Source organism: Phycodurus eques, chromosome 14, assembly GCF_024500275.1.
Source record: "Phycodurus eques isolate BA_2022a chromosome 14, UOR_Pequ_1.1, whole genome shotgun sequence".
Taxonomy (NCBI): Eukaryota; Metazoa; Chordata; class Actinopteri; order Syngnathiformes; family Syngnathidae; genus Phycodurus; species Phycodurus eques.
The window spans coordinates 145,301-170,674 of NC_084538.1; the positions used below are offsets into that span (position 1 = coordinate 145,301).

The 25,374-nt window shown below is 46.4% G+C and overlaps 2 protein-coding genes across 8 annotated transcripts in view; one reads left to right on the forward strand and one right to left on the reverse strand.

Moving 5' to 3' along the window:
* iqgap3 (IQ motif containing GTPase activating protein 3) overlaps positions 1-10,760 on the reverse strand; it is a 30,263-nt gene extending 19,503 nt beyond the window's left edge. For 4 of the 7 annotated variants that reach the window (XR_009769822.1, XM_061696868.1, XM_061696870.1 and 1 more), the window contains exons 1-8: positions 10,586-10,760; positions 10,042-10,129; positions 9,340-9,607; positions 7,292-7,369; positions 3,273-3,349; positions 2,947-3,014; positions 2,695-2,808; positions 1,698-1,876 (exon numbers count right to left, since the gene is read on the reverse strand). Coding sequence is in view for 6 of the 7 variants with exons in the window: in XM_061696868.1 (XP_061552852.1) it covers positions 1,698-1,876; positions 2,695-2,808; positions 2,947-3,014; positions 3,273-3,349; positions 7,292-7,369; positions 9,340-9,607; positions 10,042-10,129; positions 10,586-10,613 (900 nt within the window). In the remaining variant the exon portion in view is untranslated. Of the gene's footprint in view, positions 1-1,697; positions 1,877-2,694; positions 2,809-2,946; positions 3,015-3,272; positions 3,350-7,287; positions 7,370-9,339; positions 9,608-10,041; positions 10,130-10,206; positions 10,229-10,585 lie in introns of those variants that run through there. The other 3 variants (XM_061696869.1, XM_061696871.1, XM_061696873.1) reach the window with 3 other exon arrangements.
* Positions 10,761-11,359: 599 nt separating this feature from the next.
* LOC133413004 (gonadotropin-releasing hormone II receptor-like) lies at positions 11,360-25,370 on the forward strand. Its single transcript, XM_061696859.1, has 5 exons — positions 11,360-11,364; positions 12,413-12,923; positions 18,588-18,801; positions 22,538-23,074; positions 25,366-25,370. Exons 1-5 carry the CDS (start codon positions 11,360-11,362, stop codon positions 25,368-25,370), a joined length of 1,272 nt encoding a protein of 423 aa, XP_061552843.1.
* Positions 25,371-25,374: the final 4 nt, after the last annotated feature.

A 25,374-nucleotide genomic window follows, 5' to 3' on the forward strand; every position in this document is an offset into this window, starting at 1 on the left:
TAAAAAATACAAATTTTTCCGCAGGCAGAAAAACATTTATTTACAGCGCTCAAGTACATGTTGATGTACAAATTTAAGATTATAATTAAATTTGCCTCATCACTTTGCTTTTTTGTTTTGGCCTCCAACGAGCCAGGCCCATCTCCACCTGCACCCGATGCCTGCTTCAAGCTGGACCACATGAATAGCATCCACCTCTTTAAACACTCTCATTCTGGAAAATAATTGACTAAAATCATTGTCTGTTTCACTTCATTTTTCACTTTTACCAATTTCAAAGGCTAATCCCAAATGCATCCTACAGGAAAATATTAAGTACAATATTTTTCTGTTTTTATTGGCCATTTCTGAATTTGAAGTTAGTTTATTCTGTGTTGTGACGTAATCCCTAACATCGCTCTGTGGCCTAATACGTTTAATATTAACATCCGTAAAGTAATAAGATAATTGTAGGCGCGTTTCCAAATTAATACAAGATGTACTAGCGGATCAGCGATTGTCGCCGATGTTACGTGTCCTTCGCGGTTCCGCTGGGACAGCAACCAGGGCCACGAACTGCAGCACCTAGACGCGAAAATACAAAAGACCGGTGCAACAAACACGGCACTAGCTCATCTGATGAGCAAAAATGTTGCTTAAGCGTAAGAGTAGCAATAGAGGATGTCCGCTCCAGAGGTGGGTAGAGTAGCCAAACAAGAGTAAAAAGTACACAGTGAAATTATTATTTAAGTACTGAGTAAATAGTGAGTAACTTCAGATTTTTTTTTTTACCACAGCATGAGCATCAATAAAAACAAACAAAAAAAATTACAAAATAAAATGTGAATGTGCAAATTCTGAGGTTGCTGTCTGTCTATACACAGTCAAAACTCAAAAAAAGAAGAAAAAAAAGAAAAAGAACATCTGTTCAGAGTTTTCTCAAGTTATAAGTGAGTTGAAATATATGTATTTACCAGACAAATACAACAATACATGTAAGCTGTTGTTTTTGTTTGTCTAAATGTAAACAAGAGTAGCGCGGTGTTGCCTTCATTTACCTTTTGAAACCCATTGGTTAATAATAAATGGGTCAGTTTTTCTCAAATCTCCTGTTGGTGATTACTGTTCTCTGTTTGAGTAATATCACTTAATATCACTCAAGCCTTTTCTAACATTTCATACTACAAAATAGCACAAAACAAAAATTCAAGGCTGCAATAACGGTATCAGATCAGAATTGAAAAAGTTGGATCAGGATATCCCTATTGAAAGTGAAGACTATTTGCAATTCTGGAACAGATTTTTGCAAGAAACATGAAGTAGACACACTTGATTTGCTTTCGTGGCCCAAATAAGATGATGTGGCGGGCCGGCTCCGGTGCCGTGAGTTTGAGACCTGTGCGCCAAACGATTAATCCATTATCAAAACAGTTGTCGATTAATTTGTTTATCGATTAGCTGTGGATCAATTGTCGCACCTGTACCTCAAACACTAATGCTTCCCCCCTCAAATGCTAGAAAGCCTTAAATCACATTTTCAGCTCCATTCAGGACTCCTACAATTAGCTGATAAACATGGACCGGTTGGCCGTCTTGCTGTAGAACCTGTCGACGGGTCTATGAGGGAAGCAGGTATCGAATCAGGAACCCCACGACCTCACGGGTCCGTCCACTCCCTTGAGGGTTTCCGCTAGGTGGCGCTCCGGAGCCGCACTCACCCGGCTGGCCGCCTGCTGCGCTTTCCTTCGTTTGGCATGAAGCAGCGTCTCCTGGTAGACGCTCATCAGTGCCTCCTGCAGGTCGGCGAGCTGAGCGTTGGGGTTCCTGAGCGCCTCCGCCGTCGCCCCGGCGTCACGTTTGTCAACAGCCTCGTTGATGGCGATCACCGCCACGTGGACTGAAGGCGGACGAGAGAAAATGCTTGACAAATACAGTACAGCAGTGATTTTGAATTGGTGGGGCGGGACCCAAAAGTGGATTGCGGACCCATTTTGGGTGGGTCGCAGACAGCTGGAAAATTAATTGGATCTATTCCTATTCTGATATTTTGAGTACCATAACAGAGGCGTACCAAGTTCCCACACGGAACATAGTAGAGAAGTGACACATTTCTTTTATTTCATTGTGCTCGAGCCACTAGTTTACTTTGTAAACAACTATAGTACCGCTCAGCCTTTGGCTGGCGAATATGATCGCAAGCAATTTGCCTTTGGCGGTACAGCAAACTCATTTGAAAAAGCATTTAAAAATATAGTACACTGTACATGTGTTGTCAAAGGCTCTTTTTAAGCAAAAAAAAAAAGAAAAAATCCTTTATTGTTCTTCTATGAAAGTGGATCACAACTGTGCAACAAAAGGAAAATGCTGGTCCCAGGGTGACAACAGTTCTCACCACTGCAGTAGAGGGATTTTGTACATAGCGGACTTAGATAGTTCCTCAAAATGTCCACTAAAAACCCCTTTGTAGCGATTATGCAGTTGGGAATGATTCATTCATTCCTGAATCATTGCCAACTCCCTAACCACTATATAGGGTTTTTTTATGTAGCGGAATTTATACTTCCATTATAAATCAATTTTAATGTAAAATTTAAATGGAAAAAGTAGTTTTGTAACACTACTCACTATATAGTGGCTCAGGTGTGATTTCACACGCACACAGCAGACATTTTGACAAATTATATAAGATGCGGTCGTGTTTACATGTTGTCATACCTGCGGCCTCGTCCACAGACATCTCATTGGACAGAATTCCTCCAATTTTGTGGAAGGCGGGAAGCTGGAGGCCATATTTGTCCAACTCCAGCCTCATGTTGTTGATTTCATCCTCTGAACACGCAAGAGCAACATTAATATCAACATGCATCCGCTGGATCAAACATGATAGACTTCTGCCATCACTATCAATATGATCAATAAAGGAGAGAGGCGGCGCTTGAAGCTCAGCCAATAAGGATCTGTGCTTACCTGTAAACTTGACCTTCCCACAAAGGTCAGTGATCTGTGGAGCCAGGCCAAGTCTGTACAGGTACAAGCTACATAAAAACCACACACACGCACGAACACAGTGGGTAAGGCTTTCAGTTTAGTTTATTTGTCATGTTCATGTAAAAATTACAATATACATTCTAATGAAATAAAATATGCTGTGCCCTGGCACTCTCTCAACACCAATGTTGACAGCTGACTAGTACTGTAAAATAAAACACAGCAGCAAAAAGAACATAGAAGCATTAGCACAGGGCCCCATGTTTGCGACCCCTGCATTAACTCATAAGACAGACAGACGTCACCTCAGTGCATGTATGCAGTAAACAGCTCTGGGCATGTTCTTCTTGTCATAAATGTCTGTGGTTTCTGGATGGAAGATCTGAAGGAACAAGAGCAGCAATAAAAAAGCAAGAAAAGAATAAAAACAAAAAAAGAAGGAGGTGTGGTCATGTTGGTCTACGACGAAGACTAACATGAACACCCCACCTCACCGCTCACAGTGAAACGGCTGCCGTGGCCTTCAAGTACATACAGTCGTGAAAACGTTGTTCAGGCCACAGTGGATAAAACGCGGTGCCCAGTAACATTTTTAAACCCTCAAATAATTTGCCACGGCGGTCACGGCGCAGACGGAAACCTCGTCAGACGCAGAAAAGCGAGTTGCACGCAACTGAACCTGTTGGTACGCAATCATAATCAGAATCAGCTTTATTTGCCAAGTATGTTACAAGACACAAGGAATTTGTCTCCAGTAGTTGGAGCCACTATACTATGAAAACAAACAGCCCCTATGACAAAATATACATTTAGGACATGAACCGAAAAAAAAAAAAACACGACTGTAGGAGTCATTGAGCAATGAAAGTGTACCACTAGTGCTGTGATGCCGATATAATGGAAATTGTGCAAATGATGCAGAGTCCTCAAACACACAAGTGGGCAGTAGTAATTATGGGCCGATATTTAGCATTTTATGCTGATCGGCTTTAAAGTAATAATTCGCCGATCTGATCAATGACGCCATTGATCGGCTCTCCAAATGACATTTACTCCGCATCGCCATCGTGCAGTGTATTTTAATCAAAAAGCTAGTTTATTTTTAGCCTTGTCGTGCGTCTTTTGACGTAGTATTGGAAATATCTGATGGACAATAAAGTTACAAAAAAAAAAAACGTCGGCGGTGTGGAACAGACAACATGCCATGCCAGGATCAGACTACAAGACAAATTTGCTCTTTCACGATTGCACTGTCAGACTACTGCAATAAAATATTGTATTCCGATACCACCGCATCCCGTTTTTTACGATCATTGGGCTTTATCTTGTCAACTCAAATGCGACCGGATACACTCGTTACCGTGGCGACAACAACAAGAGTGGATCGCGCCGACTGTATTAGAAGGACAAAATAGGGAAAAACGTGTGTTGGTGGTCACCGGTGCTCAGGACAGGAGAGGACGTTCGTTTAAGGCTTGCTTCAGGTATGTTCCCGTACTTTGAATACGATACGGCTCGCAAGCAGGCAACAAAATGTTATGTAGCCTAGCAAGCTAGTGGTACCACGAACGGTTGGATGTAAACATGCCGCCGTTCTGTCGAATCATGCTCTCAAGCTTCAGAGTGGGTGAAGTCATTTAATGAAAAATAAAGTAATTTAATTACAGTAAGTTAGCACCCATTATTTCTGTCATGTTGTAATGTTGGTTTGACCTGACTGATCAGAATACACGATCTGACTAGAGAATCAGAATCATCTTTATTTGCCAAGTATGTCCAAAAAAACCACAAGGAATTTGTCTCCAGTAGTTGGTGCCGCTCGAGTACGACAACAGACAGTCAATTGACAGAGAACACTTTGGAGACAGAAAGACATTGACAAAAAGGAAAAAAACAGTCACTGAGCAATAAAGGGTTGCTAGGGTTAGGGTTAAATCTCACGGAACACCAACAAACAAAAATGTCACAAAAAGTGGATACATTAATTACTGTATGTACTTCCTGCCATCTAATAGAAGACCATTTATAATCTGTCACTATGCCTCACTGGCATAAATAGATGAACAAAGGTACATTATTCATTGTAAATATATTTGGTTGAGCAATTAAGTACACAAGTATATACAGTAAATGAACAGGTCATTTAAATTGACACATTCCTCCATCTTGTGATCGGATCGGTGTTTTTTCAACTCGCTGATCGGCCCTAAAAATCCTGATCGTGTAAAGCCTAGTAGTAATCAACTACAGTATGCAAACAGTGCAGCGTGATAAGACAGTGAGTGTGCGAATAATGTAGTTGTGACCCAACAGAGACGTGCAAAATGCTGCATGTTGCAATGAAATTGTAAGTCAGCTGTTTAAGAAGTTAATGGCAACGGCCGGGCGGATTGAGGTGCAGTCGTTCGTGTAGAAAGAGAAGAGCAGCGGTGAGAGGACACATCCTTGGTGGGCCCTGAGGGGGTCATCAAACTGCAGGGGGTCCAGCAGCGGTCCCTGTGACGCTCTTCAGGTGGACGAGCATGAGGCATTTAAAAGACTTCATGACCACAGACGTCAGGGCGACAGGTCTGTTGTCATTCAGTCCTGAAATAGCAGGATTCTTGGGGACTGGGACCATGGTGGAGCGTTCGTTTCCAAAGATCTATTGAAGATCTGTGTGAAAACCCGAGCGAGCTGGTCCGCACAGACTTTCAAGCAGGTGGGGGACACACTGACCAGGCCTGCCGCTTTGTTGATCTTTTGTTGTTTGAAGAACCGTTTCACGTCCTCTCCGTGAATGGTCAATGCAGAAGGGGGCACACCCCTGCTTATTTCAGCAAGACAATGCTAAGCCACATTCTACACGTGTTCCAGCAGCGTGGCTTCGTAGTAAAAGAGTGCAGGTACTAGACTGGCCTGCCTGCAGTCCACACCTGTCTCCCATTGAAAATGTGTGGCGGATCGTGAAGCGTAAAATACGACAACGGAGATCCCGGACTGTTGAATAGCTGAAGCTGTACATCGAGCAAGAATGGGAAAGAATTCCACCAACAAAGCTTCAACAATGAGTGTCCTCAGTTCCCAAACATTTATTGAATGTTGTTAAAAGGAAAGGTGATGTGACACAGTGGTAAACATGACCCTGTCCCAGCTTTTTTGGAATGTGTTGCAGCCATAAAATTCTAAGTTAATGATTATTTGCTAAAAACAATCAAGTTGATCAGTTTGAACATGAAATATCTTGTCTTTGTAGTGCATTCAATTAAATATAGGTTGAACATGATTTGCAAATCATTGTATTCTGTTTTTATTTATGTTTAACACAATGTCCCAACTTCATTGGAATAGGGGTTGTATTTAGGGAGTTTGTGGTTGAGTTTTGCTTTGTTTAAGTCCCCAAGAATAAGGACGGGTGAATCTGGGTGCTTTTTTCCCCCCAAAGTTTACTTGGTCAGTCAGCGTTTGCAGTGCGTGTCCGTGTTAGCCTGGGGGGGGGGGAACACCAGCGAGTATAAATTAAGGAAACTTGCGTGGTGAATAGAATGACTAACAGTTCCAAAAGAGCGACCAAGTCCGGGCCACAGTGTGTGCTGAGCTCCGTGACATCAGTCCATCATTTTCCGTTGCTATAGAAGCATATCCCGCCACCTTTTGTTTTCCCCGATAGCTCCGTGTCGCGGTCCACTCGGTGAAGTTGAAAGCCAGGCAGCAGTACGGCGCTGTCGGGAATGCGTTCACAAACCCAAGTCTCCGTGAAGCAGAGGGCAGCAGAACGTGTAAAGTCTTTGCTGTTCTTTGTGAGGAGATGAAGCTTGTCCATTTTGTCTGGTAGAGAGCGTACATTTGCGAGATGAATCGCCGGAAGTGCCGTTGGAAATCCTCTCTGTCGAAGCTTAACTTGGACTCCGGCACGCTTCCCTTTGTGGCGCCGTTTTTGCCTCTTCCATGCATCATAGAGTGCAGCCGCTCCACTAATGAGTAACTCTGAGAAAAAAACTTTGTGGATTTGTGAAAGTTGGAGAAGGAAAGTCTGGAGTAGACTCCCTAATGTTGAAAGAGCGTGTTACACAGGGGTCCACCCGTGTAGGCGCCATCTCGGTTCTCACGGCAGTCTGTGGCGGGAAGGAAATGTAGTACCTGCCATCTTCCACACATCACTGCGCCTACAACGCCTCTAAAGCTAAGCGGTCGGCATCAGGCAGTATGCGCCCACCGACGCTGACACTGACTGAACCAGGCCAAGCCAGCTGCTGTGGCCGTTGGGACCATCTCATAAACGAAGCCTTAGCAGTTGCTTGCTCGGTATGTGCTGCTGTGGTCATTTTAACAGTTGCTTACTCACTGGTGGCAGTCCAAGCGCCATTAGCGCATCCCTCCAGTGGTTGATGTTGTCAGTGTGACGAAATTCAACACCCACAGCCTGAAAACGCAATATTATTGATCAATAAGCAACATTAGTAATGAGCTACATTCAGTAATTTTGGGGGGTTAAATTGTACTTGTCAGGGTAGTTTTAATGCAACATGCTTTTTTACTTTAACTTGAGTATTTTTGTTAAGAAGGTAGGGACGTCCCGATCCGATCACGGGCTTTTCAATTGCTCGAGATCGGGTGAAAAAGATCCGTATTATCCATTTTCTAAAATTTTAAAGATTACTACGTGATAAAATAATCCAAAGGTACAATGATCTGGCCAACTGGAACAGTAATAGGTTAGTTTTAGTACCGGCAGAGTCACTAAAAGAGACGCACGTAGTGTGGGTGTCACGCAATCGCGCGCGTGCGCGCACACACACACACACACACACACACACACACAGACTTCCCTCTGCAACATAAAACGTAGGCGGCGTCTTTGTCACCAAAACCATTTTGAATTAAGAAAGATCCTTTCACAGCCGTTAATACAATCATGTGATATTACATTCTGCTTAAACGGCACGCCGAAAGATAATTGCAAATAAGTCTGGAAGCTGAACTCTCTGGTCAAAGAGCGACAGACAGGTTAGCAATTATGATGCATTCAAACAACTTTAACTTCAAATCGAAGTTTAACAAGTGTGAATTATTTTGCGACAAGCAAGCTTGTTGCATTTAAAGAGGCCATAAATCAAGAGTGTTGTTTGCAGATTAGCAGATTCACGCACGTGCTGTCACCACCATTCCTAATCCATAAGGTTTAATATGTTGTCGGTCCAGCTATATCATCTTCAACTCTTCTCTGAAGGCTTTCCACAAGGTTTAGGAGTGTGTTTATGGGAATCCCAGGTCACGAGAATTCCATGCTCACAACTTTGTGGGAACAATTTGGGGATGGGCGCTTGCTGTTCCAACATCAAAGCAATGTCAATAAAGACACGGAAGAGAGATTTTGCTGTGGAAGAAGTTCGCTCTCCTCAACCCTATAGAACAATTTGGGAATAATTAAAGCGGAGACTGAGAACCAGGCCTTCTCATCCAGCATGAGTGTGCAACCTCACATATGTACTCTGGGGAGAATGGCCAAAGATTCCCATTGACACACTCCTAAACCTTGTGTAAACCCTTCTCAGAAGAGTTGACGCTGTTATAGCTGCAAAAGGTGAAGTGATGTCATACTAAACCCTATGGATTAAGAGTGGACTCTCACTTCAGTTCCTATGCAAGTCAAGGAAGGTGAGCAAATAAAGAATAAGAAATGTGATCGGGACATCGCTAAGGAAAGCTACTTTTAATCGGTGACAATGAGCTACTTTCATTTTCATTCATCTAATATTACTTGTGCAATCTATTTTGGTTTGTCTGAGTAACCTCTGACTTGCGTGCTGTCACATGACTGTGTTTCACCAATCCAATGACATTTAACTGCATTAGACCAATCAAACAGAGACTGCCAGTCACATGGCTGCACAAAAAAGTCTCTAAGGCCTCATTCAGAAGAACATTTTTTTCAATGGGACTCATTCTCATGAAAGCTGTAAAAACAGAAAAGTATCTGTGTTTGCTGAGCCTTTTACACTGTCTCATTAGTGTAAACAAAAAGTTTATTTCAAAAAAATTCTAGTGGCGGAATTCTCCCTAATTTATATTATTTTATAAAGATTCAAGTTATTGTTTCAGTTAAAGTGATAATGCTGGACAATATCTATATTTGCGGATTCCCATTTGAGATTTTTTTCCAGTTGATCTCATGCTTTGATTTAAAAAAGAAGTTACTCACCAGTTCGCATTTGTGTTATTTTTTCATGGAATACTTGAACTCATGTCATTATTTGGAGGTCTACTTTTGACTTGGCCTTGAGTCATATTATTCTAAAGTAACGCTCCTGTAACTTGAGTAAAATTTGTGTCTACTGACAATTATGGATGAACACGGTAGACGGACGTGATTGACAGGAAGGAAATGCCGACCTTGTAGCGCAGCTGCTCCAAGTCGTAAATCTTCTTGCGAGGAACGACGGCGGGTGAGAAGCGATGGGCCAGTTTGGCGAGAAGGACGCCGTTCCGCAAGGCTTCCTCTAGCTCCGTGGGAGCGGGAAGCTCCTCCTCCAGACAGGCCTCCATCCACCTGTGGGGATGGCCGCCATTGACCCAGTGCGAGCTCGTGATCCGAGCAATGAAAGTCTCATTGGACGCAGTCATCTTGTTACATCTTGTCATCACGTTACAATATGCCTGTCTGTGAGTGTGTATCCATACAACATGTTACAATATGCATGTATGTGTGTGTGTGTGTGTGTGTTGTGCATGCAGGGCTCACCAGTGATGGAACATTGTGATTTCCTAGGAATGTTGTACAAGTGATCCTTTAAAAATGTGACCACTTGCAAATTGATATTTATTTATGTTTCCTACCTTATAAAGTCATTGTCGATAATTGAGGAGTAATTAAAAAGATCAGTGTCTGCGCATAGCTGAATATCATCATTAAAAATAACATTACCATCTTTGTTTACATCTCATTTTCAATAGATAATGCCATTAGATAATTCTAATTTGGTTAAGGCCATTTGAGCAAATGTGTTATTTCATCAGTGTGTATCAAACTGGTAACCCTTCACATTAATACCCAAGTAGGGCAGCGTGAAAATGAATAATACGTAAATAAGCGACCTTTTTGCCTCCTCCAGTCGACACAAATAGTGATAGGCGACATTTTGGTGCCTCTGCTCGTCCATCTGCTCGGCGGTCAGACGGCCATCTGCTCACAGGACACAACAAGCATTCAAACTCTTATTCATGCGGGCAAACACACTTTACAAATCAACAAGCACTCACACGTCCTTCTTCATCTCACACACTTCCATTCACATGACAAAAAAAAAAACATCGACAGTTCTGATAATATGGCATCACGGGATACTCCTAATTCTCCGAACATACCTGACTAGTACAATAGTAATGATTTAGGAAGCTGCTTGTATATATTAAAATAATCTTAAACAAGCCGGTCCAAGTAAAGTAGTAATGACATGACAGAATATATTGCATATCATTAGTTTAGTACTCCAAGTGTCACAAAATATAAATACATATACAGCTCAAAAATGATCTAGGCAATTCTGCTATCAGGCTAACGATATAGTAAAATAATAAATTCTACACTTAGAAATGATAAAGTAGTTTACTGTATGTGATGAAGACCTCGGTAACTCACAGTGACTCAGAGCGGTGGACTCCGCCATGTTTGACGTCTTCACTCCTCCACACGCGGAATAGTCAAACTTTTATTTCCCACAAGCGGAATAAAGTCAATGTTTAAAATAAATATATATGAAGCGAGCGCGACGAACAGACCGACAACGACCAACTGAAAGCCAACTGCTCAAATCGCCCACTTCCGGTTGAGGTTTGAAAGCTCGCGCCTCTTTCTGATTGGTCGAGATATAAGAAGCACCTCCTATTGGCTGGCCGCACCGCGTTGCACTGTGGGACATCGCTAACTTGCCGGCCGCCCATAGAGCTATAAAACCACGTGCCTACGTGACGTCCCTGTTGGGAGTGACGACAAAGGCAATGCATTTACATTGAAAATAAGTCATAACTTGGTCATTTCTCAACCGATTTTCACGAGGTTTATTCTCTGGCAACGTCAAAGCATGTGCTATAAATACAAAACATTTAAAAATAAAGCAAAATAATTTTACCTGTGAAAAGTCATTCCCAGTTCCCTTGTGATTGTACAGCGTCGTGTACAACCATATGCAACACAATGTGCCGGCATCCTTGTTATTTTGGCTTTCTTGCAATGCACACGAGGTGCATCTCATTTTTATATTTGGAACTTCCTAGGTCCTAACTCCTTCAACCAGAAATTCCGCCAGGAGCTAGGATATTGACAGAGGAGCAATGCAGGAGGAAGTAGGAATGCTTGGGAGAAATAAAACAATCGTTCCTCGATGGCGTTATTTCATGGAGACGTCTACTAAAGATGAGGTCATGCCATTGCTGTGTCACAAATGAACCCTCTGCGTGTCTAAATTATTACACCACAAATGTCCGCTTTATGCTTTATATACGAACTGGGATTACATTGAAGTTAAATATAATCAACACAGTTACTCTTTACAACTTGGCAGATGCAAAAACAATTGTGATTGATCAATGCCAAATCCGTCCTGCCCTCCAACGGCCATTTTAAACGTCACATCGAGGGGCAATGGGACTTCCGCGCAGTATACATCAGACGTCCCTCGATTTAAGCAGGCCGTGGAGGCTCCTCAATGCTCGATCCTGGCTCCACCATGGACGTTTAAGAGACTTGAGACGCTCCTTAATATGGAGGAGTGACAACAATTTACGGGTCACGTTCAATGTTTTGGGGAACGAAAAGCTAGGTACCGAATTTGCTGACGACTTTGCCCCCACTTACTCTGCGTCGCTATTGCTCAAAAGGGGCGTGTCGGATTTACCTATATATTATATCTATGGATGTTCCCTTCAAAACAGTTGAAAAAACGCTTTTGATGTTTATACACACATACGTAACCTCTTTTTCTAACGAATTATGTAACATTTACTTTTTATTACATCGTTTCCCTCTTTTCTCAACGTTACCATGGAAACCAAATCACCACTGACGTCACCACACTGAATCAATTCATAGGAAGTTAAAAGACGATTTGTTCACTGGTTTCAGAGTGTGTGTGTGTGTGTGTGCGTGCGTGCGTGTGTGTGTGTGCGTGTATATGCATGTGAGTGCCTAACTGTGTGCATGTCGAAATCTGAGTGTGTGAATGTGTTCGTGTATATATTTGTGTATGTGCTGAGTGTGTATACTTGTGTGAGTGTGTGAGTGTGTGCGTGCGCGCGTGCGCAGGCTCGCTATTGATCTATCAACCCGTCAATTATCCATCTGGTTTGCCAGGTGGCAAAAGGGCAGAGCTTGACAAAAGGCAGGCCCAAAAGTTAAGCTGAGCCCTCTCTCTCTCTCCTTCTCCACCTTTTTCTCCCTCCTTTCGCCATCATCTTTTGATCTGGTCAGTGTGGTGGCACAGACTCCGAGGATGTCTCCCGAGCGGTCATCACGGTCGGCATGGCCCCCTGCCAATGCGTCCCAGTGGGAGGCCCCCTCATTCGGTGGGGCGGCTCAGTTCCGCGTGGGAGGCACGACGTTGCTGTTTGCTGCCGCCGCCACCGCCAACCTGGCGCTCATGGCCAGCGTGTGTGGCGGGCGCGGCCGTCATTTGGCCTCTCACCTGCGCCCCCTTTTCGTCAGCCTAGCGTCGGCAGACCTGATGATGACTTTTGTGGTGATGCCCCTGGACGCCGTATGGAACGCCACGGTGCAGTGGCACGGCGGCGACGCCCTCTGCAGGCTGCTCAGCTTCCTGAAGTTGCTGGCCATGTACGCATCTGCCTCGGTGCTGGTGGTCATCAGCCTGGACCGCCATCACGCCATCGTGCGGCCGCTGCACACGCTGAGCGCCCGGTGCAGGAACAGACGGATGCTGGCGCTGGCCTGGAGCCTCAGCCTGTTGCTGGCCGTGCCACAGGTGTGTGCTTTCACACTAACTCGCTGTGCTGTGAGAGCACGCCACCCTCATGAAGTAGAAATGCGGTGATTCACATTCCAGACTTCAGTGGACAAGCAGGTACAAGGGTGGCATGATTTGCAGGTGATCGATTGGTGTGACACCCAAAGCACCGATAACATTCTCTATCGGTGTGTTTGTGTTCAGCAGATGCTGCCGTGAGCAGTAAATCCATGCTGGAATGTTCTGGAAATTTAATGAAAAAGAAAAAGACCACCTGTTGCTAGCTTGGGCTAACACCACCCTTTGTGTCTATGAGGAATGCTAGCTATGCTTAGAGGCTTCCCGCAGCAACACAACGACACTCTTGTTGAGCACAAGAAAGTACGCCATCATGTCATTTTGTCAGGGTTTCAAGATATCAAGATGTCATGTTTATATAATAATACTAATAATAATAATATGGATTCATATAGCACCTTTCACAGATCCCAAGGCCATTTAACAAAAATTAGACAGACAAGAACACAGAACAAAGGACACTGTACATCAAAAGCTGAGTAAAACAGGTGGGTTTTGAAGTTTTGTTTGAAAGTCTCCAGCGATGCGCCTCTCGGATGTCTGAAGGAAGAGAGTTCCAGAGGGTGGGGTCTGCAACACTGAAGGCTCTGGCCAATAGACCAGAATTGGAAGACCTCAGGTCCCGGGATGGGGTGTATGAGTGAAAGAGGTATAGGTACTGGTACTGGGGGCTAGTGGAGGGATTTGTAGGTGAGGAGCAGGATTTTGCATGTGATGAGGGACTTGACCAGTAGCCAGTGGAAATGGAAGTGTGGGAGTGATGTGCTGCCAGGGCTTGGTGCAGGTGAGCACCCCAGCTGCTGAGTTTTGACGAACTGGTACCAGTTCAGGGCTTTGCTGGGTAGGCCGGACAGGACTACGTTGCAGTAGCCTGGGCAGAATGTGATGACGGCATGACTTTGGTCTCAGCCACGAAAACAGAATGGTGTGAGAAACTGTGTCTTCAGCTGCGAACAGATCGAAGAGAATGAGAAAGCTGAATTGGCCAGTGTCGGCAGCAATGAGAAGAAGAAGAAGAACCATCTTTTATTGTGATGAACATTCATGCATGCACACGAAATTTGTTCTCTGCATTTAACCCATCACAGTGTAGACATACACGTTAGTGGAACACACTGGAGCAGGGGGCAGCTGAAGCACCCAGGGAGCATTTCGGGGTATCAGTGTCTTGCTCAAGGACACCACAGCCATGAGTCCGGGGGATGTTGGCGGGTGGTCCAGTCGGGGTCTTGAACCTATGTCCCCCACGGTGGCAGGCAATGATCTTAACCATTGGGCCATGGCTGGAGGTCATTTATAACTTTGATGAGGGCAGTGTGTGAGCTGTGGTGGATTCTGATACTGAATTGAACGGCCTCATAGAGCTCATGTTTGGACGTGTCAGAATCAGAATCACAATCAGAATCATCTTTATTTGCCAAGTATGTCCAAAAAACACACAAGGAATTTGTCTCCGGTAATTGGAGCCGCTCTAGTACGACAACAGACGGTCAATTGACAGAGAACACTTTTGAGACATAAAGACATTGACAAAAAACAGTCACTGAGCAATAAAGGGTTGTTAGTTATCTGGTAATGCCGGTACATTTTTTTTTTTTTTTTGACAATTGTGCAAAAGATGCAGAGTCCTCAAGCACTTAGAGCAGTTCGAATGACTAATATTACAATAGTCCGGTGCAATGACCATTTTGCAAAGGGCACAGAGACTTCAAGCAAGTAGTACGATAGTCTGGGACAATGTTGATCGTGCAAATGTTGCAGATAGTGCTCAGTCAGTGTGCAAATGGAGTAGATACTACTCTGGCATGAGTGGCCAGTATTGGTCAACAACAGATATGCAAATAGTGCAGCGTGGCGAGACTACTACAGTGAGTGCACGAGTAATATATAATTGGCCCCACAGAAATGTGACAACAAACTCAAGACAAAAAGACAAAAAATTGCCAGCATGTTGCAATGGAATTGTAGGTTAGGTGTTTAAGATGTTGATTGCAAGAGGGAAAAAGCTGTTGGAATGTCTGCTAGTGATAGTTTGCATTGATCGGTAGCGCCTACCTGAGGGAAGGAGCCGGAAGAGCTGGTGACCGGGATGCGGAGGGTCAGAGAGGATTTTGCACACTCTTGTCTTAGTTCTGGCAGCGTGCAAGTCCTCAAGGGTGGGTAGAGGGGTACCAACAATCATTTCAACAGTTTTGATTGTCCGTTGCAGTCGGAATTTGTCCTTTGTTGCAGTCCAGACCTGTCCAAACCAGACTGTGATGGAAGAACACAGGACTGATTCGAAGACCGCTGTGTAGAACTGCCTCAGCAGCTCCCGTGGCAGGCTGTGCTTGCGCAGAAGCCGCAGGAAGTACATCCTCTCCTGGGCCTTTTTGAGTACGGAGTTGATGTTGATCGCCCACTTCAAGTCCTGCGAGACTGTAATTCCCGGGAACTTGAAGCTCTCGACGGTTGACACAAAGCAGCTGGACAGCGTGAGGGGCAGCTCTGGCGAAGGATGCCTCCTGAAGTCCACAATCATCTCTCCAGTCTTGAGCGTGTTCAGCTCCAGGTTGCGTCGGCCGCACCACAGCTCCAGCTGCTCCGCTTCCTGTCGATATGCAGACTCGTCACAGTCCTTGATGAGGCCGATGACAGTGGTGTCATCTGCAAACTTCAGGTGTTTGACAGCCGGGTGCGTTGAGGTGCAGTCGTTCATGTAGAGAGAGAAGAGTAGCGGAGAGAGGACACAACCTTGGGGCGCCCCAGTGCTGATTCTGCGTGTGGATGAGGTGGCCTCCCCCAGCCTCACCTGCTGTGTCCTGCCCGTCAGGAAGCTGTAATTCCACTGGCAGATGGCAGGTGAGATGCTGAGCTGGAGATACTTGGAGGAAAGGAGTTCAGGGATGATGATGTTGAATGCTGACCTGAAGTCCACGAACAGGATCCTCACGTAGGTCCCTGCACTGTCGAGGTGTTGTAGGATGAAGTGCAGTCCCATGTTGACTGCATCATCCGCAGACCTGTTTGCTCGGTAGGCAAACTGCAGGGGGTCCAGCACGGGGCCTGTGACGCTCATGTGGTGGTCCAGCACGAGACGTTCAAAGGACTTCATGACCACAGATGTCAAGGCGACAGGCCTGTAGTCATTTAGACCCGAGATTTCAGGTTTCTTGGGGAACGGAATGACGGTGGAGCTTTTGAAACAGGATGGTACTTCGCACAGTTCCAGAGATCTATTGAAGATCTGAGTGAAGACTGGAGCGAGCTGGTCTGTGCAGACTTTGAGGCTGGATGGGGACACATGGTCTGGGGCTGCCGCTTTGTTAATCTTTTGTTGTTTGAAGATGCGTCTCACATCCTGTTCGCGGATGGTTAACACAGAAGTCGGTGGTGTGATAGTGGTTGGTGGTGCGGCTGGGTGGGTGTGGGGTGTGAAAGTGTCCTTTTCATATCTGCAGTAGAAGGTATTCAAGTCGTTGGCTAGTGTGCTATTGTTCTCAGTTTGGGAGGATCGTCACTTGTAATTTGTCAGCGATTGGAATGCATGCCAGACATGTGCCGATGGAGTTGGGTGGCAACTGCTTTCTCCAAGATTTTGCTGAGGAAGAGATAGTTGCAGATCAGGCGGTAATTATTGAGGTCATCCAGGTCCAGCAGGTGTGGAGATAGACAGGCAGCTCGGTGCAGGTTCTGCAGTGATGCGGACTCTGTATCGGTCTGTCATGGTGATGAAGGAGCTGAGCCAAACGGCAAAGCTCTCAATTTACCGGTCGATCTATGTTCCTACTGTCACCTATGGTCACGAGCGAAAGAACAAGATTGCGGATACAAGCGGCCGAACTCCGTTTCCTCTGCAGAGAGAAGCTCGGTAATCCGGGTTCGGGGGGCTCAGAGTCAAGCCGCTGCTCCTCCGCATCAAGAGGAGCCAGATGAGGTGGCTCGGACATCTGGTTAGGAGGCCTCCCGGGTGCCTCCCTGGTGAGGTGTTCCGGGCACGTCCCACCGGAAGGGAGCCCAGGGGACTACCCAGGACACGCTGGCGAGACTATGTCTCTCGGCTAGTCTGGGAATGCCTCGGGATCCCTCCGGAAGAGCTGGACAAAGTAGGTGGGGAGAGGGCAGTCTGGGCTGCCCTGCTTAAGCTGCTGGCCCCGTGACCTGACCTCGTATAAGTGGAAGTAAATGGATGAATGGATGGATGGGTGGATGGATGGTTGGATGGGTGGATGGATGGATCCTAGTCCAGGGCTGTTTTTTTTAGGATGAAAGTGACTGTGGCATTTTTTAAACTGAGGGGAACTGAGCCAGATTGAAGGGAGTGGTTGATAATGTTCAGCATGATGGTGGGAAGAGATACCTTGACCAAGTTTGAAGGTACGGGGTCAAGAGAGCAGGTGGAGGGTTTAGCTGTGGAGACCAGTTTAGCGACAGTGGGGGCATCCACAGGAGAAAAGGAGGAGAGGCAACACTGAGGAAGGTGTAGAGTGCTAGGGGTAATGCCCAGGGACAGGAGTGTTAGTGAGGGGCGAGACGCATGTAAATAATAATAATAATGCATAGCACTTATAAAACGCTTTTCAAGGCACTCAAACACTTTACAACTACATGCTGTTCTGGCAAATCTTTTTCTGACAGAATAAGTAAGGAAGCAATCTTGTCTTTGTGGGTTTTTATTACAACCCCAATTCCAATGAAGTTGGGACGTTGTATTAAACATAAATAAAAACAGAATAATATTTTTTGCAAATCATGTTTAACCTATATTTAATTGAATAGATGGTCCGCTGGTGGCGCTGTCTTGGGAGAGGGAGAGGTGCAGTGAAGAGGATGGCCAGGTGATGAGGTATGCCAAATTGAAGCAGTCCAGTAGTGCCATGAATTCAGCCGCAAAGGTGCTGCTGGTGGAGTCCAGATGAATATTGAAGTCACTGGGGAGAAGTGTGGATGGGGGCACGGCACAGACTGTAGTGAGAAGCTAAATCAGACATAAAGGTGGTAGATGGTTTGTGGGACAGTAAATGAGGACAACCTGGAGTGAGGACCCATCCAACGAGAGAGCAATGCAATCAAAGGAGGTGGTGCTTTGAAGTGGGAGCTGTTTTACCAGGATATCACCCGATGGATCACAGCCAGACCATCTCTAGTACTGGAAGGGCGGGGCTTCTGGGTGTAGATGTAACCCAGGGGTGTGGCTTGGTTTGGGGAGAGGAAGTGCAATTGATGTTGCAATGTACCGGTTAGACAGAGAAAGTACAGTTTATGGTCACAAATGGTGTTGTGGATGAGTAGTGATTTATTATTTAAGGAGCAAATACTTAGCAGCATGAAATTGGTCACTTGGCAGAGTTGCTGACAGTAGCAAACTGTGGTCGGAAGAGCATGGTCCACACAGGCTAGGGACCTTAGGTTGGAGGTGGACATGTGAGGTCTGTTGCGATGGCGTAGTGCATGAGCGGCACAACGCTCCTGTGACCACATAACTGGGATAACATGGTCTCAGACCGACGGGTACATAAAGTCTCATTGGCAGCATTGTTGGATATACCTGTGTCAGTACATGGTGTCATGTTTTCATGTTGTCCCGGTGTCACAATGACGTTGATGCCATGCTCCCATTTGCAGTTGTTCGTGTTCGGCACGGTAGATGTCGTCTTGGGCGACGTGGGCGTTCACTTCACCCAGTGTGCGACCCACACAACTTTCAGCGTCCGCTGGCAGGAAACGTTGTACAACATGTTCCACTTCAGCACCTTGTACGTGCTCCCCCTGCTGGTGATGAGCTGCTGCTATGGCCGCATCATGCTGCACATCAACAACACGCACCTGAAGAACAAAGGTAACCACGCCTCAACCGACAACACGCTTACGACACGTGAAGAGCACCGACGCCTCTTGAGCATGTGCTTGGCCTAGGTGATTCCTGATCCAGTTTCACCTCATTGGTCCAAACATGACTATTTACTAAAAATAATGTATCTTTGTTCATCTAGCTATGCCACCGACATATAGTGACAGGCAGAACAATGAAATGCTCTTCCACTAGATGGCAGAAGGTCCAGTTGTGTGCCTGTGACTCCACCTGTTTCCATTCAAGCACCTAGAAAAGGGTTTAAAGTAGGACCCAAGCAATATGGATTTTTGGAGGCCGATGCTGATTCTGATACTTGGCAGAACAAAATTCCAATAGCCGATTAATTGGCCAGTTAATTTAAAAAAATATGATGAATTAAAAATACATATTTTTGTGTCCCTTAACGCTTACAACAACAAAGATATGATATACAGGCAGAACATTTGACTGTTTTGCAATACTTTGTCCTTTCAAATGTGTTTACAGGAGAGGAAAATGGGCAAAAATAGGTAAATTTCTTCAGATTTTTTGGGGGAATGTCTCTTTATCGTAGTTTTCTGATAATGTGTTAATGTGGAAGGAAAAATTGGGAAAAATTATTTGAAAAGGGCTACAGTTGGCAGCTATACTCTGAGCTCCCGATGACCGAGCTTCTCACCCTCTCTCTAAGGGAGAGCCCGGACACCATGCGGAGGAAACTCATTTCGGCCACTTGTATCCGGGATCTTGTTCTTTCGGTTCGGTCACGACCCACAGCTCGTGACCATCGGTGAGGGTAGGAACGTAGATCGACCGGTAAATTGAGAGCTTCACCTTTCGGCTTAGCTCCTTCTTTACCACAACGGACCAATAAAAAGTCTGCATCACTGCAGACGCCGCACCAATCCGCCTGTCGGTCTCCTGTTCCATTCTTCCCTCACTCGTGAACAAGACCCCAAGATACTTGAACTCCTCCACTTGGGGCAGGATCTCATCCCCGACCCGGAAAGGGCACGCCACCCTTTTCCGACTGAGGACCACGGTCTCAGATTTGGAGGTGCTGATTCTGATCCCAGCCGCTTCACACTCGGCTGCGAACCGCTCCAGTGAGAGTCGGAGATCATGGCTTGATGAAGCCAACAGAACCACATCATCTGCAAAAAGCAGAGATGCAATACTGAGGCCACCAAACCGGACCCCCACTACGCCTCAGCTGCGCCTTGAAATTCTGTCCACAAAAGGTATGAACAGAATCGGTGACAAAGGGCAGCCTTAGCGGAGTCCAACCCTCACCGGAAACAAGTCCGACTTACTGCTGGAAATGCGGACCAAACTCTGACACCGGTCGTACAGGGACCGAACAGCCCATATCAGGGGGTTCGGTACCCCATACTTCCGAAGCACCCACCACAGGACTCCCCGAGGGACACGGTCGAACGCCTTCTCCAAGTTCACAAAACACATGTAGACTGGTTGGGCGAACTCCCATGCAACCTCGAGGACCCTGCCAAGGGTGTAGAGCTGGTCCACTGTTCCACAGCCAGGTCAAAAACCACACTGCTCCTCCTGAATCTGAGATTCGACTTCCCGACGGGCGGCCCGGTGGTCGACTGGTTAGAGCGTCTGCCTCATAGTTCTGAGGTCCAGGGTTCAAACCCCGGCCCCGCCTGTTTGGAGTTTGCATGTTCTCCCGTGTCTGCGTGGGTTTTCTCCGGACACTCCGGTTTCCTCCCACATCCCAAAAACATGCATGGTAGGTTAACTGACAACTCTAAATTGCCCGTAGGTGTGAATGTGAGTGCGAATGGTTGTTTGTTTGTATGTGCCCTGTGATTGGCTGGCGACCAGTTCAGGGTGTACCCCGCCTCTCGCCCGAAGATAGCTGGGATAGGCTCCAGCACGCCCGCGGCCCTAGTGAGGAGAAGCGGCTCAGAAAATTGATGGATGGATGGACCTCCTCTCCAGCACCCCTGAATAGACCTTACCAGGGAGGCTGAAGAGTGTGATCCCCCTGTAGTTGGAACACACCCTCCAGTCCCTCTTCTTAAAAAGGGGGACCACCACCCCATTCTGCCAATCCAGAGACATTGTCCCCAATGTCCACGCAATTTTGCAGAGGCGTGTTAACAGGACAGCCCCACAACATCCAGAGCCTTTAGGAACTGCGGGCGAATCTCATCCACCCCCGGGGCCTTGCCACCAAGGAGCTTTTTAACCACCTCGGTGACCTCAACCCCAGCAATAGGAGAGCCCGCCTCAGAGAACCCAGACTCTGCTTCCTCATGGGAAGGCGTGTTGGTGGCATTGAGGAGGTCTTCGAAGTATTCTCCCCACGAGTCGAGGTCAGCAGCGCCCCATCCCCACGATACACAGTGTTGATGGTGCACTGCTTCCCCCTCCTGAGACACTGGATGGTGGACCAGAATTTCCTCGAAGCCCTCCGTAAGTCTTTTTCCATGGCCTCACTGAATTCCTCCCATGCCTGAGTTTTTGCTTCAGCGACCACCAAAGCTGCATTCCGCTTGGCCAGCTGGTACCCATCAGTAACCATCATTTGACGGCATCCCTCACCGTTGGTGTCCACCAACGGGTTCGGGGTTTGCCGCCACGACAGGCACCGACCACCTTACGGCCACAGCTCCGTTCGGCCGCCCCAGCAATGGAGGCGCGGAACATGGTCCATTCTGACTCGATGTCCCCCTTCTCCCCCGAAACGTGAGCTAAGTTCTGTCTGAGGTGGAAACTCCTTCTGACAGGGGATTCCGCCAGACGTTCCCAGCAGACCCTCACAATACGTTTGGGCCTGCCAGGTTGGACCGGCATCTTCCCCCACCATCGGAGCCAACTCACCACCAGGTAGTGATCAGTTGAAAGCTCCGCCCCTCTCTTCACCCGAGTGTCCAAGACATGCGGCCGCAAGTCTGATGACACGACCATAAAGTCGATCACCGAACTGCGACCTAGGGTGTCCTGGTGCCATGTGCACGTGTGGACACCCTTTTGCTTGAACATGGTGTTCGTTATGGACAATCTGTGATGAGCACAGAAGTCCAATAAAAGAACACCGCTCGGGTTCTGATTGGGGGGGCCATTCCTCACAATCACGCCCTTCCAGGTCTCACTGTCATTGGCCCAGCGCTCTCCAGCACCCCCTCTAAGGACTCCAAAAAGGGTGGGTTCTCTGAACTGCTGTTTGGTGCATAGGCACAAACAGCAGTCAGGACCCGTCCCCCCAGCCGAAGGCGGAGGGAGGCTACCCTCTCGTCCACCGTAGTGAACCGAGCCGGGGGAGAATAAGTATACCCACAGCTGCTCGGCGCCTCTCACCGTGGGCAACTCCAGAGTGGAAGAGAGTCCAACCCCTCTCGAGAGGACTGGTACCAGAGCCCAAGCTGTGTGTGGAGGCGAGCCCGACTATATCAAGTCGGAACTTCTCGACCTCGCACACCTTCCCTGCCAGAGAGGTGACATTCCACGTCACTAGAGCCAGCTTCTGTAGCCGGGGATCGGCTCGCCAAGGTCCCTGCCTTCGGCCACCCCCCAGCTCACACTGCACCCGACCCTATTGCCCCTCCCACAGGTGGTGAGCTCATGGGAAGAGGGACCCACGTTACCCTTTCGGTCTGTGCCAGGCCCGGCCACCAGGCGCTCGCCTTCGAGCCCCACCTCCAGGCCCGATTAAATCGTACAGCCGAATAATTGGTCTGGCCCTAGTTTAAAGTGTCTCCCCGCGCGTCCTCAGGCGAACTGCGTCGCAGCAGCAGCAACAGCATCTCCAAGGCCAGGATGAAGACGCTGAAGATGACGGTGATCATCGTACTGTCCTTTGTGGTGTGCTGGACACCGTACTACCTGTTGGGGGTGTGGTACTGGTTCCAGCCCGAAGTGGTCCACTTCACACCCGAGTACGTCCACCATGGCCTCTTCCTGTTCGGGAACCTCAACACCTGCTGCGACCCGCTCATCTATGGCTTCTATACGCCTTCCTTCAGGGCTGATGTGGCCGCCTGCTGCCGCTCAAGTCGGCGGGAACCGGCCGCGGACTTTTGGCTTCACGGACCCCGCACCCAGAACCGGCCTGAAGGACACGGAAGACTTCCCGTCCCCCCCGCCCGGAAGGACCAGAACGGAAAGGGTTCCAAGCAGCGTGTGGAACTCTATCAATGGCTTGTGGAGAAGGCGAAGCGTGAGGACGTCCAAGAAGAGCAGAGACAAGATGACAAGATGGGCGACAGGAGGAAAAAGGCTGTTGCCTTGTCTTCCCCCAAGTGTCCTCAAGGTGGCGTGTTGCCCTCTCCACAATACACACACATACATGCAATATAGAGTGGTCTCTTGAGATACCAGTTTAATTCGTTCCGTGAACACGTTTGTAACTTGAAACATTCGTATGCCAAAGCATCTTTCCCCAATGAAATTCATGGAAAGGCCCTTAATAATTAATAATAATAATGTTGTACTTAAACACACACACACACACACACATATTTAAGGACGATATTGGTTAATTTAGAACGATACGATATGAAACGATTCAGTGACTGGAAATCGATTCAGTAACTTTTTAGCCGAAAATGTATACAGTGTTACTGTGAAATAAATACCTGCATACTGGACAGTGCAGGTGAAATTTCTTGGATGCTTGTTGTTTTCTTGGAAGGGAATTGGGTAAAAACTAATGATGGTCATTAAATATAAAGGTTTTCCTGATGTACTCTCCTTTTATGTGTCTTATTGTGTACTGGACTGTATGTGTTTTCTAATGAAATATGAGTTTAATAAAAGTTGATTGTATTGCTTTGCAATAAAACAAAGGGGCGAACAGCAACTTATTGTTTTATATTATTTCAGGTATGATTTTATTGGGCCAGTTTTTTCCAAGAAAAGAGATGTTTAATCGGTGTTCGAAATATGAGGGGGTCACTGTATAAGCTTTATACCTTAGACTATAAGGTGTCCCTCGCTGGCTAAAATGGCTAAAACGGAGCACTGTAAGGTTTTGATGAAGAAAATATTTTAGGAATCGTGTTAATAATACATAGTTGTTCTGAAGCCACTTCTTCGTTATTTTAGCTTTGTGCTTAGGGTCATTGTCTTGTTGGAAGGTGGAAGGTCGTCTTTCCTTCGATTGCAACCGGTCGTCCTGTCCCTGCAGCTGAAAAACACCCCCACAGCATGATGCTGCCACCACCGTGCTTCACTTTTGGGACTGTATTGGACAGGTGATGGAGCAGTGCCTGCTTTTCTCCACACATACCGCTTAGGATTAAGGCCAAAAAGTTCGATCTTGGTCTCATCAGACCAGATAATCTTATTTCTCTTGGAGTCCTGCAGGTATTTTTTTAGCAAACTCCATGCGGGCTTTCACATGTCTTGCACCGAGGAGATGCTTCCGTCGGGTCACTCTGCCATAAAGCCCCGACTGGTGAGGGCTGCAGTGATGTTTGACTTTCTAGAACTTTATCCCATCTCCCGACTGCATCTCTGGAGCTCAGCCACAGTGATCTTTGGGTTCTTCTTGACCTCTCTCACCGAGGTTCTTCTCCCCCGATGGCTCAGTTTGGCCGGACGGCCGGCTCTAGGAAGGGTTCTGGTCGTCCCAAACGTCTTCCATTTAAGCATTATGGAGGCCACTGTGCTCGTAGGAATCTTAAGTGAAGCAGAATTTTTTTTGTAACCTTGGCCAGAACTGTGCCTTGCCACAATTGTCTCTGAGCTCTTCAGGCAGTTCCATTGACCTCATGCTTCTCATTTGCTCTGACATGCACTGTGAGCTGTAAGGTCTTATATAGACAGGGGTGTGGCTTTCCTAATCAAGTATAATCAAACAGCTGGACTCCAGTGAAAGTGCAGAACCATCTCAAGGAAGATCAGAAGAAATGGACAGCACCCGAGTTCTAAATATGAGTGTCAGAGCCAAGGGTCTGAATACTTATGGCTGTGTGATATTTCGGTTTTTCTTTTTTAATAAATCTACTAAAAATTCAACAATTCCTTTTTTTTCTGTCAGTATGGGGTGCTGTGTGATGATTTGAATGACTTTAGCAAATGGCTGCAATATTACAAAGAGTGAAAAATTGAAGGGGGTCTGAATACTTTCCGTACCCACTGTATCTATGGATAAATCTGATGTCATTGAACATTTTGAGGGGTTGAAAGTAAAGAAAATATGTATATGACTTATTTATATCATATTTAAAAGCCTGAAGCATGTTTTGTCTCAAAATGATTCCTACGTATGTATTGTATTATGATGCATGAGGGTTAATAAATGCAATCACCATTTAAAAAAAGCATTTTAAGTTCACTTGGGTTAGGGTTACTAACAATGGTACTTATATTTGTCTGATATTTACATTTGTTTGATGATCTTAGGGGAAACAAAGCAAAACTCTTTAGAATTTGAGAAGGGGGCCAATAATTGTTCACGGCACTGTATGTGCAACCGTGTGTTGGTATGACAATTAAACTCTTTGGATCCTTGAATGTGGAGTCAGTTGTGATGTCCAAATAATATCAGCTTGTTCTTTTTCAAATGTTAGGCGTGTGCGGGACTGCGTGTGTGTCCAGGGTAAAACA

Coding starts and splice junctions, on each gene's coding strand:
- LOC133413004 (XM_061696859.1), top strand. Junction 12,924..18,587: donor TGTTGCTGGCCGTGCCACAG/GTGTGTGCTTTC, acceptor TCCCATTTGCAG/TTGTTCGTGTTCGGCACGGT. Junction 18,802..22,537: donor CACGCACCTGAAGAACAAAG/GTAACCACGCCT, acceptor GCGCGTCCTCAG/GCGAACTGCGTCGCAGCAGC.